Raw genomic sequence first — 15183 nt, forward strand, 5'->3', positions numbered from 1 at the left:
TACTTTTTGACATTTTCCATTAAACGTTACAGAAAAGATAAGAAGGAATATTCTGCACACTAGGAATATCTCTACCTGTCTTCTCAATGATGACAGGCCCTTTCTCAGTACTATAGCTCTGCAGTCCCAATGCAGCGGTGAATTAGTTCTCAGGGCTAGATTCTGATATTCTTACTCTCGTTGAGAGGAACTTTAATCCTTCAGTAGCCTCACTAATTTCATTAGTATTGCTCAGGGAGTCATATGTTATTCAGTGTGAGTGACAGTGGCAGATTCTGTGCAAGCTTTTGGTGCCCAATCACTTAGTGCTGGGAGCAACGCTTAATTCCACGAGCACTCACACTGAAGAAAGTACTATTACCTGTAGTGAATATTTGCAAGATTGGGACCTTGCTTTGTATCAGAGTCTTAATATTACTTCATTTGGCAGGGCTTGATTTTCATTCTTCAGGGCGGCTTGACAAAAAGCTTCAAGCCCTGCTAGCTATGTACAAATACTGAGGGTATGTCTGCACTGCAATCTGCATTGTGATCCGTGGACATGCCCAATCTTGCTTTGATCCAGCTAGCTCAAATAACAATAGCACTGGCTGTTCAACCCCATCTAGGACCTCGACTATATACTTGAGTGGCTAGCCGGTGCTGCCATGGCTTGCCGCTATTGTTATTTGAGCTAGCTAGATCAAAGCTAGCTGAGATATGTCTACAAGTGCAGTCGCACCTCTGATCACAGTCTAGACATGCCCTGAGTAACAGACTGATGGTATTGGCTTCAATCATTATGCAATTGCACAGTTAGGAAGTTTTTAAAAACAGGTATTTTAGACCCACATAAAAGTTTGTTGCACAAATATAGTTTAGATCTTTTTAGGCCTTTTTTTAGAAAGCTGATTATTTACTCTGTAGCTCATAATGGAGATGTTTTGGTCTATTGTGTAAACAGGCTCTTAGAACCACTTTTTGCCTAACAGACAATAATGGCTCTCCTGTCATGTAAGTATTTATTTGGAGATAATTTTTTAAGTGCCTTTTTGTACATTTTAGTAAAAATCCAAAGTAGCCTCTACCTGCCTATTCACTTCAACTTAAGCCATTTTTCATAGCTAAATACATCCATCATTTTAACAGCTTTTTAAAGAAAAAAATCATTGCCAAAAATAATTAGATCTCATTGTGGCCTAATTATGTGCTAGCTTTTTTTCTTTTTTCTTTTTTTAAATGGAAGCTGTTTTTTACGTTACTGGAACACAAAGTCTCTCTTTGGAAGGCCACAAATTGAATGAACTCTACAGTGGTGGCAAAGTGTTTCCTAGCAACATCATGCCTGCACTAGTGCTGCTTCCTTCACTCTTCAAGCTAAAAGCAAAGTCATGTCCATTAATTCCCAGCTGCAACTAAAACTTTTCAGAGATTTTGCTGGCTCCCTACTGTTCATGTTTTCATCTTGCTCATATGTTGTGGAGCAAACCTGCTACTGTGATGTGTTTATCTCTCTCTCCGGTTCCCCCACAAAAAGCAAACCCTGAGTATATATTCACATTTAATGTTCATTTTACATTTAAAACAAATCATTTGTCTTACAGCATGATGCTTCCCTTGATGCATTATCATTTTAGTCACTCAAACAACATGACAAGCCAAAGATAAAATAAAATGTCTTCAAAATATTTCATATAGTGCAGTATGCTGGCAACATTTTGGTGCTAAGATCTACAATACAAAAATAACCTTTCTTTCAAGCAAAGGAGGCATTGTGTAGTTTAAATACACAATAGCAGCATTGGAAAAAAACTCATAGGGCTTCTTAATATCTGCTGATGATTTGTCTGCATAGAATGAGTTTAATGGTCTTAGCTTCATCCACAAAAGACAGGTAGCCACATCACAAAATGCACCATAGTTTACATCAGAGATCGACAACCTTTGGCATGCGACTCGCCAGGGTAAGCCCCCTGGCAGGCCGGGCCAGTTTGTTTACCTACCGCGTCCGCAGGTTCAGCCAATTGCAGCTCCCACTGGCCACGGTTCGCCGCTTCAGGCCAAGTGGGGCAGCAGGAAGCGGCATGGGCCGAGGGATGTGCTGGCCGCCACTTACCCTGGCGAGCCGCGTGCCAAAGGTTGCCGATCCCTGGTTTACATTCTTATTGGCACAGAATAGGCATGGAGACTGAACTCCCATTTAACTGCTAGAAGTGATCAGGGTTCAAGCACAGTGGCAGGACAATGTGTAGAAACTTTGACTGCTACCAACTGTAATGGATCTGGTCTGTGAATAAACACAGGACTTCAGTGTGCGAGCTCTCAAGCGAGGACCTTTCACAAGCTCTCTGTTCAAATAAAAGAAACATACAAAAACATGCAGATCTAAAGATGAATGATGCCAAATACATTCCTCACTGTTTTCTAATATAAGGAACAGCCATGCTTTGCTAGGATAGTCAATTTTACTGTGCCCTTGTACTAATTTGGACATGGGAGTGGAATAATCCATTTATTAACAGTCACAGCTCCAGGTCAGTGTGGCAAATACAGAGAGACCTAACATATGCTGCTCCACACACATTCTCCCAGGAAGATCCAAGAGCATGCAGGGGGTCAGACCAGATGATCATAATGGTCCCTTCTGACCTTAAAGTCTATGAGTACTGCTGCAGGCCTGGTGTCAAGCTGGCCCCAGATTAAGAATACAGTTTGCCACAAGAAACAATCTACTAGCCCACTGCTATCCATGTTAAGGAAACCTTCCCTGATGCATCCTGTGGATGAGTTTGAAAGGTTCTTTTGAGATCAGTGTCTCCTGGGATTATTTGGACTGTGGTTACAGAGAATTAAAATTAACATCGAAGCATGATTTGCTCTGCCAGATCAAACCATTGGTCCTTCAAATCCTCCTTCCAGTAATTGCCAGTATGTGATCCTCCAGAGGAAGGTGGGAGAGCCCCATGATGTACATAGCCTGGTCTGCAAAGCTGTATATAGGTGGAAACTTGCTGCCTGATTCCTGCAGCAATAAGATTAAATATCAGGAGCAATTACTCAGTGTTCTATGACAATTATGTAGACAACATGTTTAGGAGATTGGATTTCAAACCCTAGCGAGAGGGTTTGAAGCACAACGATCCTGTTTCTACCGTAGATCAGATCATTTTTTCTATCTCCACTTGTGGCAATTCTGTCCTCTCGCTCCTATTTATGCCACCTACGCCCAGTCTGTATGTAACGTCTGAGAGAGGTTTGTTGCCTGACTCTTCAGCTTTCTCAAATGAGGAGTTACTGGAATGGCTCAGATGTGGAGTAAATAGTGTAGTGAAGAACTATCGCCACCATGTATGTATCAGGCCTTGAAGGCTTCCCCCCTTCTTCCTTCCTCTCCATTCCCGTCAGTGGGAATTCTGTCTGTTTATTTTCAATAGGTATTCACGCCAGGTACAGTTCCGCCTACTGTGAGAGTTTCAACTATGGGAAGTAGATTGACAAGTTAAGGTATCCCATTATCCATGAACATTTGGTTGATACACACAGGCAGCCTACCAGGTAGAATATTTCAATCCCAATTCAGCTCTACTAACAATAAATACGAGCACAGCTGAAGACAGTCACACTATATATCATTTGTGGGATATCCCTGCTAAGGTGTCTCTCAGGAAAATATAACATGCTAAATCCTGACATGAATAGGCTTTGTAATAAATAGCTAAGTCTTTTAAAGGTAGGCATTTAAACCTGACTTCTAAAGAGAGATTTTTTGAAACAGTTTTGCTGGAGGTTCTTTATATTCCAACTTTATGTTAGGAGAACCTCTGGAGGATTCTATAATACATTTAAAAGGCACAGGGCATGTTGCCATCTTTGTTTAAAAAAATTCTCATATGTAGATATATATGGATGGAGGAGTTATTTTATATAAAATTGGGCATAAAATGAGGATTTGATCCTGTGTCAGCAGACTATCAATTCTGTCCATAACAATTAAAAATTAACCCAAGATCTTAAAGTTTTTGGGGATCCAGTTACATATCACTTGAATGTGACACTTGAATGACACTTTTTATGAAGGTGTGGGCTAAATATAAATTTCTTCCCTACCTTTCCCCTCCCCACCCAGCTCCAGTGTGGGTATTTATTTAGCCCACCAGCTGAAGCTGCTTTTTGTATGCACAGTGGTATTGTTTCACCTGTCTAGAGCATAGAATCTTAATGTGAATTAGTATTTCTAGTACTTATCTTCTTCATTTCTTCAACCAGATGGCTGCCCTGATTTGTGCAATGGCAATGGGAGATGCACGCTCGGTCAGAACAGCTGGCAGTGTGTCTGCCAGACCGGCTGGAGAGGGCCTGGATGCAATGTTGCCATGGAAACCTCCTGTGCTGATAACAAGGATAATGAGGGAGGTGAGCAAAAGTCTTCCCATTCCCAATCCCTAAAGAACAGAGGGTTATATGCACTTTCGTCATGAGTCACTTTACTACAGAAAGGCCCTCTCTCATACTATTGTCAATATTGTTGTTACATTTCCTTTGAAACAAATGAGATGGAGAAAGCTGTGTCCTTGTGGAAAGATGGTATGACCTGAAAGGCCTCCTTTTGAAGACAGAGAACCAGATTCCGCCTTGGTATAAACCCCATCGCAGACAGTGGAGTTTACATCAGTGATGAATATGGCCTAGAATCTTAGAACTCAATCCTGCCCTCAGATATGCAAGCTCATGCCACCTGGTGAATTGTAAAATCACTTACTATGCATATGTGCAGAAGTGTAATAGCTGATTTATCAGGATATTTAGCAACATTTATTCACCTTTGTACCAGAAGCCAAGGTCATGTCCTCATATGCAAAAACCACATAAGTCGTCATAGCTCACTGTGTCATATTTCACTGCCCACATGCAGAGCTGTAAAGGACTGGATCAGTTGTGCTGAACAAACCTATCTGTATCTACATCCGGAGGTCTCTATTCAGTTTTCACTCTGTCCTTACCCAGGCAAACTAACATTAAGTAAATTATGATTATGGACTTCAGGATTTGGTCCAACATGGTTTTCAAGGAGGGCTGCAGTACATCTTGTTTTCTGGAAACTTTCATTGTAAAAACTTTCATTGTACATCTTATAGAATTTAGAGCAGAGACGTTCCTAAAAGCTGTACAGTGTGGAGGTCTAGTCTCCTGACAAATACATTGAGTCATCCATGGGAAAGGGGGAAAAGACCTCTAACATCTGTAAAATGCTGAGATTTGTGGTGCAGCAGGTAGGCTAAATAAACAAGGATCCTCAGAAACTGTCTTGTTTTTCCTGAAGTAACTTTCTCATCTTGTTCCCTACACTTCTTTTGATTGCCAGCCATAGAAGCTTTTCATCTCTCTCCTTTTCTTCCGACATTCATCAAAACCAAATATTTCATGTAGCTTCTTTTCTTCAGTCTACTACTTTTGGTTGGACCTCATTTATTTTAAAGAGCACATCTGTTGTGTACTGATGAAGTATTTCTTCTGGAGCAGTAGCTGCAGCGCATGTTTTGGTTGTGGTATTTCCCAAAACTTCAGGGAGACTCTTTATTCTTTGGATGATTGCTTCAGCAATGAAATTGCTTTTAAGATGAGTGTCCTATTCTTATATAATATTTAAGGCTTACAGAAATTGTTTTAAACCCCCAAATCCAAAAGGGGGGGGGGGTTAGTTCAGTAATGTTAACCAAACACTGAACAGCATTTATAATCCCTTAGTTCCAGATCTTCTGAAGAGCTCAGGGTCAGATTTCCACGTGCTCAGTGCTGGGGAAAGATTTTCAAAATCACTTAACTCACAATGTGAAGACCTCTTTTGAAATCCTAGCCAGTAGAGCCAAATTCTGCACTCACATACCCAGATATGAACACCCTCAAATGCTGTTGTCAAAATTGGGATCTGAATCTCAACTTGGCAGCTGTTACCTTACTCTGTAAGGACCAAATCAACCTTATGGATCTGAACACTGCAAAACTTCACAGTTCAAGGCTATCTCTAGTAAATAGCTCTTGCTATATGACCATACAGATAAAAATACCCACCTTATGTAATACTACTGTGTGAATTAACATAATAAATTTTAAAATGAACTAGTTTTTATGCCAACATTGATAACTCAATGCAAAATTAGAAATTCTCCCTGAAACCAAAAGTGATTTTTGAAAGCAATGATAAGGGAGAATGATTTCATTGTCTTTGTTTATTTACTTGTTTAACCTGAGGTATCTTACATATGTAAAACAGACATGCGGGCGGGGGAGGAAATCCTTGGTCTCTTGTGAGACCATTCAACTGATCACCCCAATTTAAGAATTACAAGCCTCAAAGACTTTGCTCACAGAGAGCAAATACTAGCCCATTAAAGTCAAAGAATATAAAAAATGCATATGTGAAATGACAGGAATATAATATTAATCATCACTTGCAAGAAGTGTGATTGTTAGTTCATCTTAATCATAGCCAAAGGGGAAAGGGTGCAGACTGCCTCTACATGTGGGAAATGTGAGGTTTATGAGACTTGCAGACCATCTGGCCTCTGAACACTCCCATGCACACTCAATCTATACAAATATTTTCTAGGATCGTATTTTCTTCATCTGTTCCATGTGTCACCAGTTGTAATTGATTATAAATGCTCTATGTCATCTACTATAAGCTGATGGAAATGTGCAAAGTGTTGTTTAGAAAGGAAGGATCTGCTTTTGTGTTCTCAAACGCGATCTAGCCTGTATAGAAAAATCCTATAGAATAGATTTAAACATTATAACCTTTCTATGTGTTTTTTTACCATCTTATAGAATGTAATAATTATTTCCCTTATATAGAATTTTATAGGATAGTTAAATGTATAAGGATATAAGTCTATTACATTCTGTTTGTATGTAGAATAATCTCTATAGAACCATATTACATTTCTGTAGAAGTCTATTATTATTATTTTTATTATAATTTATATGTTGCAGTAATGTTGTAAAAGTTCCAGACAAGATCCAGGCACTGTTGCACTAGGCACTGAGACAGCAAGAGTCAATCCCTGTCACAAAGAGATTATAGTCCATATAGGCAAGAAATACAGAGGATGGGAAAAAGCAATAGTATCCCCATTTTACAGCTGGGGAACAGAGGGCTAGAAAGATTGAGATTATAATTATCAGAAGGACTCAGCACCCACAACTGAATTTTCCAAAGAATTTAGCTAGATTTTCAAAATTGCTCAGCACCCTGGGTGCTGGCTACTGTGCAGTTTTGAAATTCTGGCTGTTTCATTTAGTGCCTAACTGGATTCTTTGGAAAATCTGGTCCTGATTGCAAGAACTGAGCACTTTGGTGTATTTTTGAAAATCTGCACTACATGACCTGTCCAAGGTCACCTAGGGAGTTGATAGCAGAGTCAGGAATTGAACCTAGGTCTCCTGAGTTCCAGTCCAGTGCCTTAACCAATAGATCATTCTTGTTCTCTATTGGGTTCATCCTTATTAAATTCTAGAGGATTTTTTTCCTACAAAGGCTTGAGGAGATCCATCCATCCACTCAGAATCCATCCACTTATCCACTTCTATCTATGTTGTTATACAATGCTCATCATCCGCTCACTAAGCCTCCTTCACACTAGGGTTACCATATTTGAACTTTCAAAAAAGAGGACTCTCTGGGGGGTAGCCCCGCCCCCTAGCCACTCCCTCCTACTTCCCGCCCCCTGACTGCCCCCCACAGAACCCCCAACCCATCCAACACCCCCCTGCTCCTTGTCCCTGATCGCCCCCTCCTGGGACCCCTGCCCCTAACCACCCCCGGGACCCCACCCCCTATCTAAGCCTCCCTTATATTTGTCCCCGACTGCCCCCTCCTGAGACCCCCCCACCCTAACTGCCCCCTAGGATCCCACTCCCTACCTGTCCCCTGACTGTTCTGACTCCTATCCACACCCCCACCCACGCCAGATCCCCAGGACTCCCATGCCTATCCAACCGCTGCCTGTTCCCTGAGTGCCCCCCACCCGAACCCATCTAGCCCTCCCTTTCCCCTGACTGCCCCAATCACTCTCCATACCCTTGCCCCCTGACAGGCCCCCCCAGAACCCCTGACCCATCCAACCCTCCCCCTGCTCCCTGTCCCTTGACTCGCCGTGCTCCCTGCCCCGCCCCACCCCAGCTCACCTCCGCTCCATCTCTGCCTGCTCCCCTGAGCTCGCAGCCGCCCTGCTTCTCCGCCCCTTCCCCCCCCGCCCCCGGCTTGCCTTGAATCAGCTGTTCGCGCGGCAAGCCTGGGAGGGAGGGGGCGAGAAGCAGAGCGGCGCGGCTGTGCGCTCAAGGCAGAGGGGGAGCGGAAGTGAGCTGGGGCGGGGAGAGGTTCCCCTGCGCCCCCCCCCCGGGTTACCTGCTGCGGGCAGCCCTCCCCGTGCCCCCCTGCCCCAGCTCACCTCCGCTCTGCCACCTCCCCGAGCGCTCCGCGTCTCCCCCCTCCCAGGCTTGCCGCGCAAAAGTCTGGGAGGGAGGGGGGTGGAGGAGAAAAGTGGCATGCCCAGGGGAGGAGGCGGGGCCGGGGATTTGGGGAAGAGGTTGGAATGGGGGCGGGGAAGGGGCGGAGCCGGGAGTGGGGGGGGGGGGCGTGAGCACCCACCAGCGCCGGCTAAAGTCGGTGCCTATGCCCTGCGCAGCACTGCCGGCGTGCTGAAGCTGCAGGGGAGGGGGGGAAGCGGGGGAGGAGCTTTTGCTGCCAGAGAGGCCCCAAGTGATCAGCTCAATCTGGTGCAGCTGCCCTGTCAGCTGCTTCTGGGTCTTTAAATAGCCGTCCGGGGGAAATCCCGGACATTTTTAGCTTTTTACAAATTTCCCCCGGATGGCTATTTAAAGACCCAAAAGCCGGACATGTCCGGGGAAACCTGGACGTATGGTAACCCTACTTCACACACGTGCACCCATTCATCAATCTATCCATCTAGCTGTTTATTTATAAGGCCTATATGCGAGCTCCCACAACTTTTTTACTATCCTGTACTCTCAACTCAATGTGACTACAAGTTTAAAGTAGTCTCGCTCCTGATCATCCTTCAACTTTTAAAAATGTGATCACACCAATCTGAGTTCTTGCCCAGTACTGAATTTACCATGGCGCCAAAGCGCCGGGCCCAAGCTCAGAAGGGGGCCCATAACACTCACTTCCTCCCCTCTCGCAGCGCTGCAGAAGTGGAGCCTCGGAGCACTGGGGTCACGCATGGGAGCTGAGAACCCAGGGGGCCCTGGGAGCTGTAGTTTCTTGGCCAGCTCCCTGCCTAGAGAGCCAGTCCTGTCCTGGAGCAGGGAAGGAACTACTTTTCCTGGCATTCCCTTGGCCTCTATCAGCAGGACAGTGAGGGGGAAAGAGTGGGGAAGCTGAGACCCCATGCGCTGCAGCTTGCTGTGAATGAAGAACAGGCTGTTAGATGGGGGTGGCAGTGTGAATGGGGAACAAGTATGCCCAAGGAGTAGAAAGCTTTGGCCCAGATATCATCCTCAGAAGACTTCCCCAGACTGGATTAGGGATGCTGATGTGACCTCACCTGGCAGCCCCCAAAGAAGGAACTGGGTGGAATGAATGGACAGTGCACCTCTGTATCTGAAGCCTAGCAAGGGAGGTATGTGGACCCCACCAGGAGAAGTTAAAATGAAAAGTAAGGCAGGAGAGGCTGTACTAGAGGACCTGGGCAACTTTAGGTACAGTACTAGGCATGCAGGAGGATGTCCACTTCTGAGCCATGGAAGTAGAAATTGACTTTTCCTTTCCAGATTTATCCAATATTCAGAAAGGGAATCTAGCACCTGCCTTCCAGATTTGAAGACCCTCAAAAATCAGGAGTGCTAAAGCTCAATTTGGGCAGCTGTTACTTCATTTCTCCCAAATCAAATATACTGATCCACTGTACTTTGCTGTAGAAAAAGTAAGATAAAATTGAGCAACACATGCTGGGGTCTTCCCAGTGCTAACTAGGACTGGAATTGCTATTTTCAACAGCCATTGTTTAAAAAGAAGACAGTGATAGTGCATTGGCAAATTCCCCACAGAAATGAAGAGTGGAAGAAAAGAATAACAAAGGCACCTCAACTTTTCCTCATTTATGTAGGATAGTCTTGTAATATGGATCAGATATCCTCCAATCACACAAGCTGAAAATTGTTCCATTTGACTGCAGTTCTGTAACCATGCGGGAACCAGTCCTGTCTGTGTTCTGTGCACATCCAAAATTCCTACTGAATTCAGAAGTGCCTTGCTTTTGTAACCATACTACCTGATATTTTCAGCTCTAGTAAGCTAAGCAGGTTTACACTTAGTAATTGGGCAGAAGGCCTCTGAGAAAAAGTTAGGTGCTGTAGGAGGTGTTGCTTATTCACTAGGTAAAGTGAGACCTTCCTGTTACAATAGTAAACCAGTGCAGCATAGAATGCACTTTGCTCCTAGAGTCTAGATTAGGGTCCTTTGATTCTGTACACAGCCCATTAAAGACAATTAAAAGACTCCCACTTACTTCAACAGGCTTTGGACAGAACTGGTTATACACAGGGTAACTCCACTGTCTTCACAGAGTCCTGGTCCCACAGCAGAGGGGGGCCATGTGAGCTTGTTGCAGAGCTGCTGCTCAGGGATGGGAACCTCCTGACACTCCAGCCTCCAAAATCATTCAGGCTGCACTTTCTGCATGACTAAGTGCTAGCTGAGGGGTGTGTGGGAATTGGTGGTCTCTGCTACAGGTGATAGGCATCTCAGGTACTTAAAGCCATGGCCTAGAGGAGGGACACGCCTAACTCCAGAGTCTGCCGCTGCCTAGGGCCAGCGCTGAGGATTTAGAAACCCTAGTGCCGCCATTGCAAGGTTCAAGCATGCTCAGCCTTGGAATTGCCATCTCTTCCTTGACTAGTAGCTGCAGCTATCTAAGGCTGGCCTCTGGCAATTGGCCCCATGGTTATAGCCAGAGAAGCTGCAGGTGGCTCTCTGACTACTGGGGTCCATTAAGCTAGAAGCGGAAAAAGAAACTGGAGTTAACCTCAAGGAACAGAGGTCACCTGTAGGAAAGGAATGTCAAGAGGAGCAGGGGAAAGAGGAAGCAGATCAGGCTTGCAGGGGGAGAATAGCCCCAGCTGGCTAGGGAGCATGTCCAAGGTAGAAGGGAAACAAGCCTGGGAAGAGGTGGTGGTGACCAAGTAGTAGACTCGCATGTAGATGGGAGCAGAGGGAGAAAGGCTGGTGACTTCAGGTTCCCAGGGGCTAAGTCCTCACTTTGGGGAAATGGTATTTGCAAGTGGCTTGCTCAAATGGCAGGATGAGTGCTGAGGGAGGGATTTGTCAGAATTGATCAGGTATCTGCTGGCTGTGAAACTTTATTGAGCTGAGACCAGAACCCCGTACAGTGACTGGTGACATAGGGTGGTACTGGAGACATGGCTATGAAGGTCTGAATGAGGAAGGAGAAATATCTATGGGGAGTTTCCCCTGATCACTGTGAAATTATTGCTCACTGTGGACACTGGTAAACCCACATGGATATACAGCTTAATGAGAAAAACTGGGGGCTGAGGAAACTGTGTATGGCAATGCATATAGTCATGCAGAGGTGTGTGATCAAAATGAAAAATGTCTCTGAGATTCAGTACCAGGTATACTATGGCACCAATGGCACTGCCACACTAGGCCCACAGTCGGAGCCCACAACGACTACATGGGGGCCCACAAATATGTTTGGCGCCAGGGCCCACAAAAGGTTAATCCGGCCCTGTCCCTGCCTATTAAATGTTTCTCATGCAAGCTTGGTGTTTTTAATATAACACATTTTGTGTAATCTACAGGATTATTTAGTAATTTTTCCGTGGGTTTTTCTTCTATGTCCAATGCCTAATGATTTCTCTCAGTACATGTGTTCCTTTTATTTTGTTTTCTTATGTCTAACTTCTAGAATTAGGTGTAGCCAGCTGCTCATGAGAAAGATATTGAACTATAATGCACCTGGCTCGCTGTAGAATGGCTATTAGATAGGTCCACATCCTTACCTAGGCTGGATTTCCTTGTCACATCTAAAGTTGTTGGGCCAAATCTACATTTCACTGATGTCAGTAGGAGTTTTGCCAATGGCTCCATTGGGACCAGAATTTTTCCCTTTGTTTTATAATCTATTTAAGTCATAACATGAGCTCTATTTTTTTTCCAAGAAGGAGAAAAATCAAACTACAAAAGATTATACCTGATGTTTCCCTAAACTTTTTGAGACTAAATTCAGTTGTCCGTGAAGCGTGTTATTCCCAGAAGTTGCACATTGGTCCTTGTCTCACTGGGAGTTGTGCATGATTGTTGCTGGTTTACTGCCATATCCTGCAATCAGTATGGGAATTCTGTGGCCCTTAATCACACAAGTGCAGCAGGGATCCAGGGAGGGTCTAAGTCTCTCAGCAGTATTTCTTTTCAAGGACTCTAAGTGCTTTCCTACAGACTCCAGGTGTAGCCTTGGGAAATATTTCTATTTTTATCCTGACTAGTCATGGACCAAGTTCAGATCTGTGCTTAATCAGGGGTTTACTCTGATCCTGTTCAGATCTGCAGTGCTGCTCAGATAGCTTTGTCAAAGAAGTTTCAAAGGCAGGGTTTTGTTTTGTTTTTTTAAAGGAAGAAGCCTGTTAACAGATAGGATTTTCCTGGGACCAACTCCCTTTTTTAAATCTTTTTAAATTGTGGTACTTTGGGGTATCTTAAAAAAAAAAGATGTTTGAAGTCCATTAAAACACTCATTGTGGCCACTTTTAAATCTAATCCTCTTCTTAATCAAGCCCCGAGTAGTTTAATAGTTATTAAGCATCTTTTGTGGGGGAATTATAGTTATTCAAGATTATATGTAGGAAGTTTAGGTATTAGAAACAAAATTTCAGGGATAGCAGAAGGATACACTTATTTTTAAATTAATTTTTCTTTTGGACTTCCTTTGTTCTGTGAGCAGTTGGACTGTATGTGAGCCCATTTAATGGTGTCTTTCCTCTTCAATTTTTAAAACTTCTGATAATTAGGATCCTTCTAAATTCTGAAGTGGTTATAGTGTATCAATACAGTCTAGATGAACTGTGTATGTCTTGCCAGAGAGCACCTGGAACAGGGATCGGCAACCTTTGGCACGCGGCCCGCCATGGTAAGCAACCTTTGACACGCAGCCTGCCAGGGTAAGCCCCCTGGCGGGCCAGGCCAGTTTGTTTACCTGCCGCATCCACAGGTTCGGCAGATCGCGGCTCCCACTGGCCGCGGTTTGCCACTCTTGGCCAATGGGGGCTGCGGGAAGTGGTGCGGACCAGTGGGAGCCACAATCAGCTGAACCTGTGGACGCGGCAGGTAAACAAACCGGCCCAGCCCGCCAGGGGGCTTACCCTGGCAGGCCTCGTGCCAAAGGTTGCCGATCCCTGACCTAGAAGCAAAATTGTCAGTGTAGTGGAAGGCAAAACTAACCCTCTTTCTCCAAAGCAACTACCCCTCTACCCCGATATAACGCTGTCCTCGGGAGCCAAAAAATCTTACCGCGTTATAGGTGAAACTGTGTTATATCGAACTTGCTTTGATCCGCCGGAGTGCGCAGCCCCGTCCCCGTCCCTGTCCCCCCGGAGCGCTGCTTTACCGCATTATATCCGAATTCATGTTATATCGGGTCACATTATATCGGGTTAGAGGTGTAGTTCCCAATATGAGACAAGCTAAGGTACCCTTGTCAAAATGCAGGCAGGTGAAGTTTTGTTAACTTTCTTGATGTGCATTACCCTTGCCACAAAATGCTACAACCTCCTCTCATTTTCTAGATCAAGACTTTCCACTATAAGGCATTCTCTGAAACAAGTAGTAAAACCATTAGTAGAAAACAGTGCCCATTTTCATCCTAGAATCTGGCATTTCAAATATCGAGACAAAATTATTTTCTGTGTATGTTTCTACATTTATTCATGCTGGGTGAAATTAACCTTTGTTTTAGGGGACTCAAGTGGTGCAGAGGCCATGAGTGAAGTGGAAAATTTGTCCATCATTCTGCCAAAATTAATTTTTGTTTTTTGGCACCGATTTTCTGCAGGAATTATTCCAAGCCCACAAAACAGTCACTGAGTGCTTTCCTGAGACTTGCATGGAAGCAGCATTGAGCATTGTTTAGTGGTTATATCGGGGGACTGGGAGTCAGGACTTCTGGTTTCTGTTCCCAGCCTTGCTGCTGAATTGCTTTGGATATGTCAACACAACATTTTGGAGCAAGCTCAAGCCCAGATTGACAGACTTGGGGAAGCAGAGCTCATTCTAGTGCTCTAAAAATAGCTGTGTAGACATTCATACTACTTTGAAGTTGTAGTTCAGGCCCCACCCTGCTCCATTGGCTTCAGAGCCCAAGCTCCAGCCTGAGCTGCAACTTCAAAGTGCTGTCTGCACAGCTGTTTTTAGAGCACTAGTGCAAGCCCTGCTAACCCAATTCTGTCAACCCAGACTGGGAGGCTTGCTCCCAGGGACTCTAAAACACGGTGCTGCAACATCTAGCAGAGCATTCTTGTCTGTCTTCTTTTGCCTTGTGGTACTTCCCAAACTCTCCAGAGACCATTCACAGTTTTGATTTTACTCCTTGTACACTCCAGGCATTATATGAACTCCTGAGGATTTGGGCACCCAAGTTTGAAAGTGCTGGCCTTAGCATAGTTTCCCTGTTTGTAAGAGGACGATAATAATGTGTATGTACCACACAGGAAGACAGTGAGGATTATTTTGCTAATGTTTGTAAAGTGCTTGTAAAATTCAAAACCTTGTGTAAGTACAAAATACTGTAACAGCTCTTTAGCCTCCGTGTTGTTTCAGTCACTTCTGTGCTGGTTTGTTGTTTCTGGGTTTGTTGGGATTTTTTTTTTATTATGATTATTATTTGGTGCCCATAAAATGCTGAACAAATAAATAGCAAATGTTGTATGAAAAGTGCTCTCAAATATTAAATATCCACTAATCCCTGGTGAGAAAATGGATATGTTTTCATTGTGCTCTGCTTTCTGTAGTCCGCAAGTGTCCCAGTGCAGTTGGCAGGGGTCAGTGGAGCAATGAGGGTCAAGTTAGCTTTGAGGCCCATCATGACTGCTGACTATCCACTAAACTCCAAAATCTTTGGTATCACACAGCCTTGTAAGTGAGAACTCTCTCCCAGTCTGAGCCAAAAT

General features: G+C 44.3%; 1 protein-coding gene across 1 annotated transcript in view; it reads left to right on the forward strand.

Moving 5' to 3' along the window:
* The window catches only part of TENM2 (teneurin transmembrane protein 2), a 550767-nt gene that overhangs the window by 463516 nt on the left and 72068 nt on the right, over nt 1-15183 (forward strand). Inside the window, exon 13 of the mRNA XM_034778437.1 lies at nt 4246-4392. Coding sequence (XP_034634328.1) covers nt 4246-4392 — 147 coding nt within the window. The remainder of the gene's footprint in view (nt 1-4245; nt 4393-15183) is intronic.

The sequence above is a fragment of the Trachemys scripta genome, chromosome 8, assembly GCF_013100865.1.
Source record: "Trachemys scripta elegans isolate TJP31775 chromosome 8, CAS_Tse_1.0, whole genome shotgun sequence".
Classification (NCBI taxonomy): domain Eukaryota; kingdom Metazoa; phylum Chordata; order Testudines; family Emydidae; genus Trachemys; species Trachemys scripta.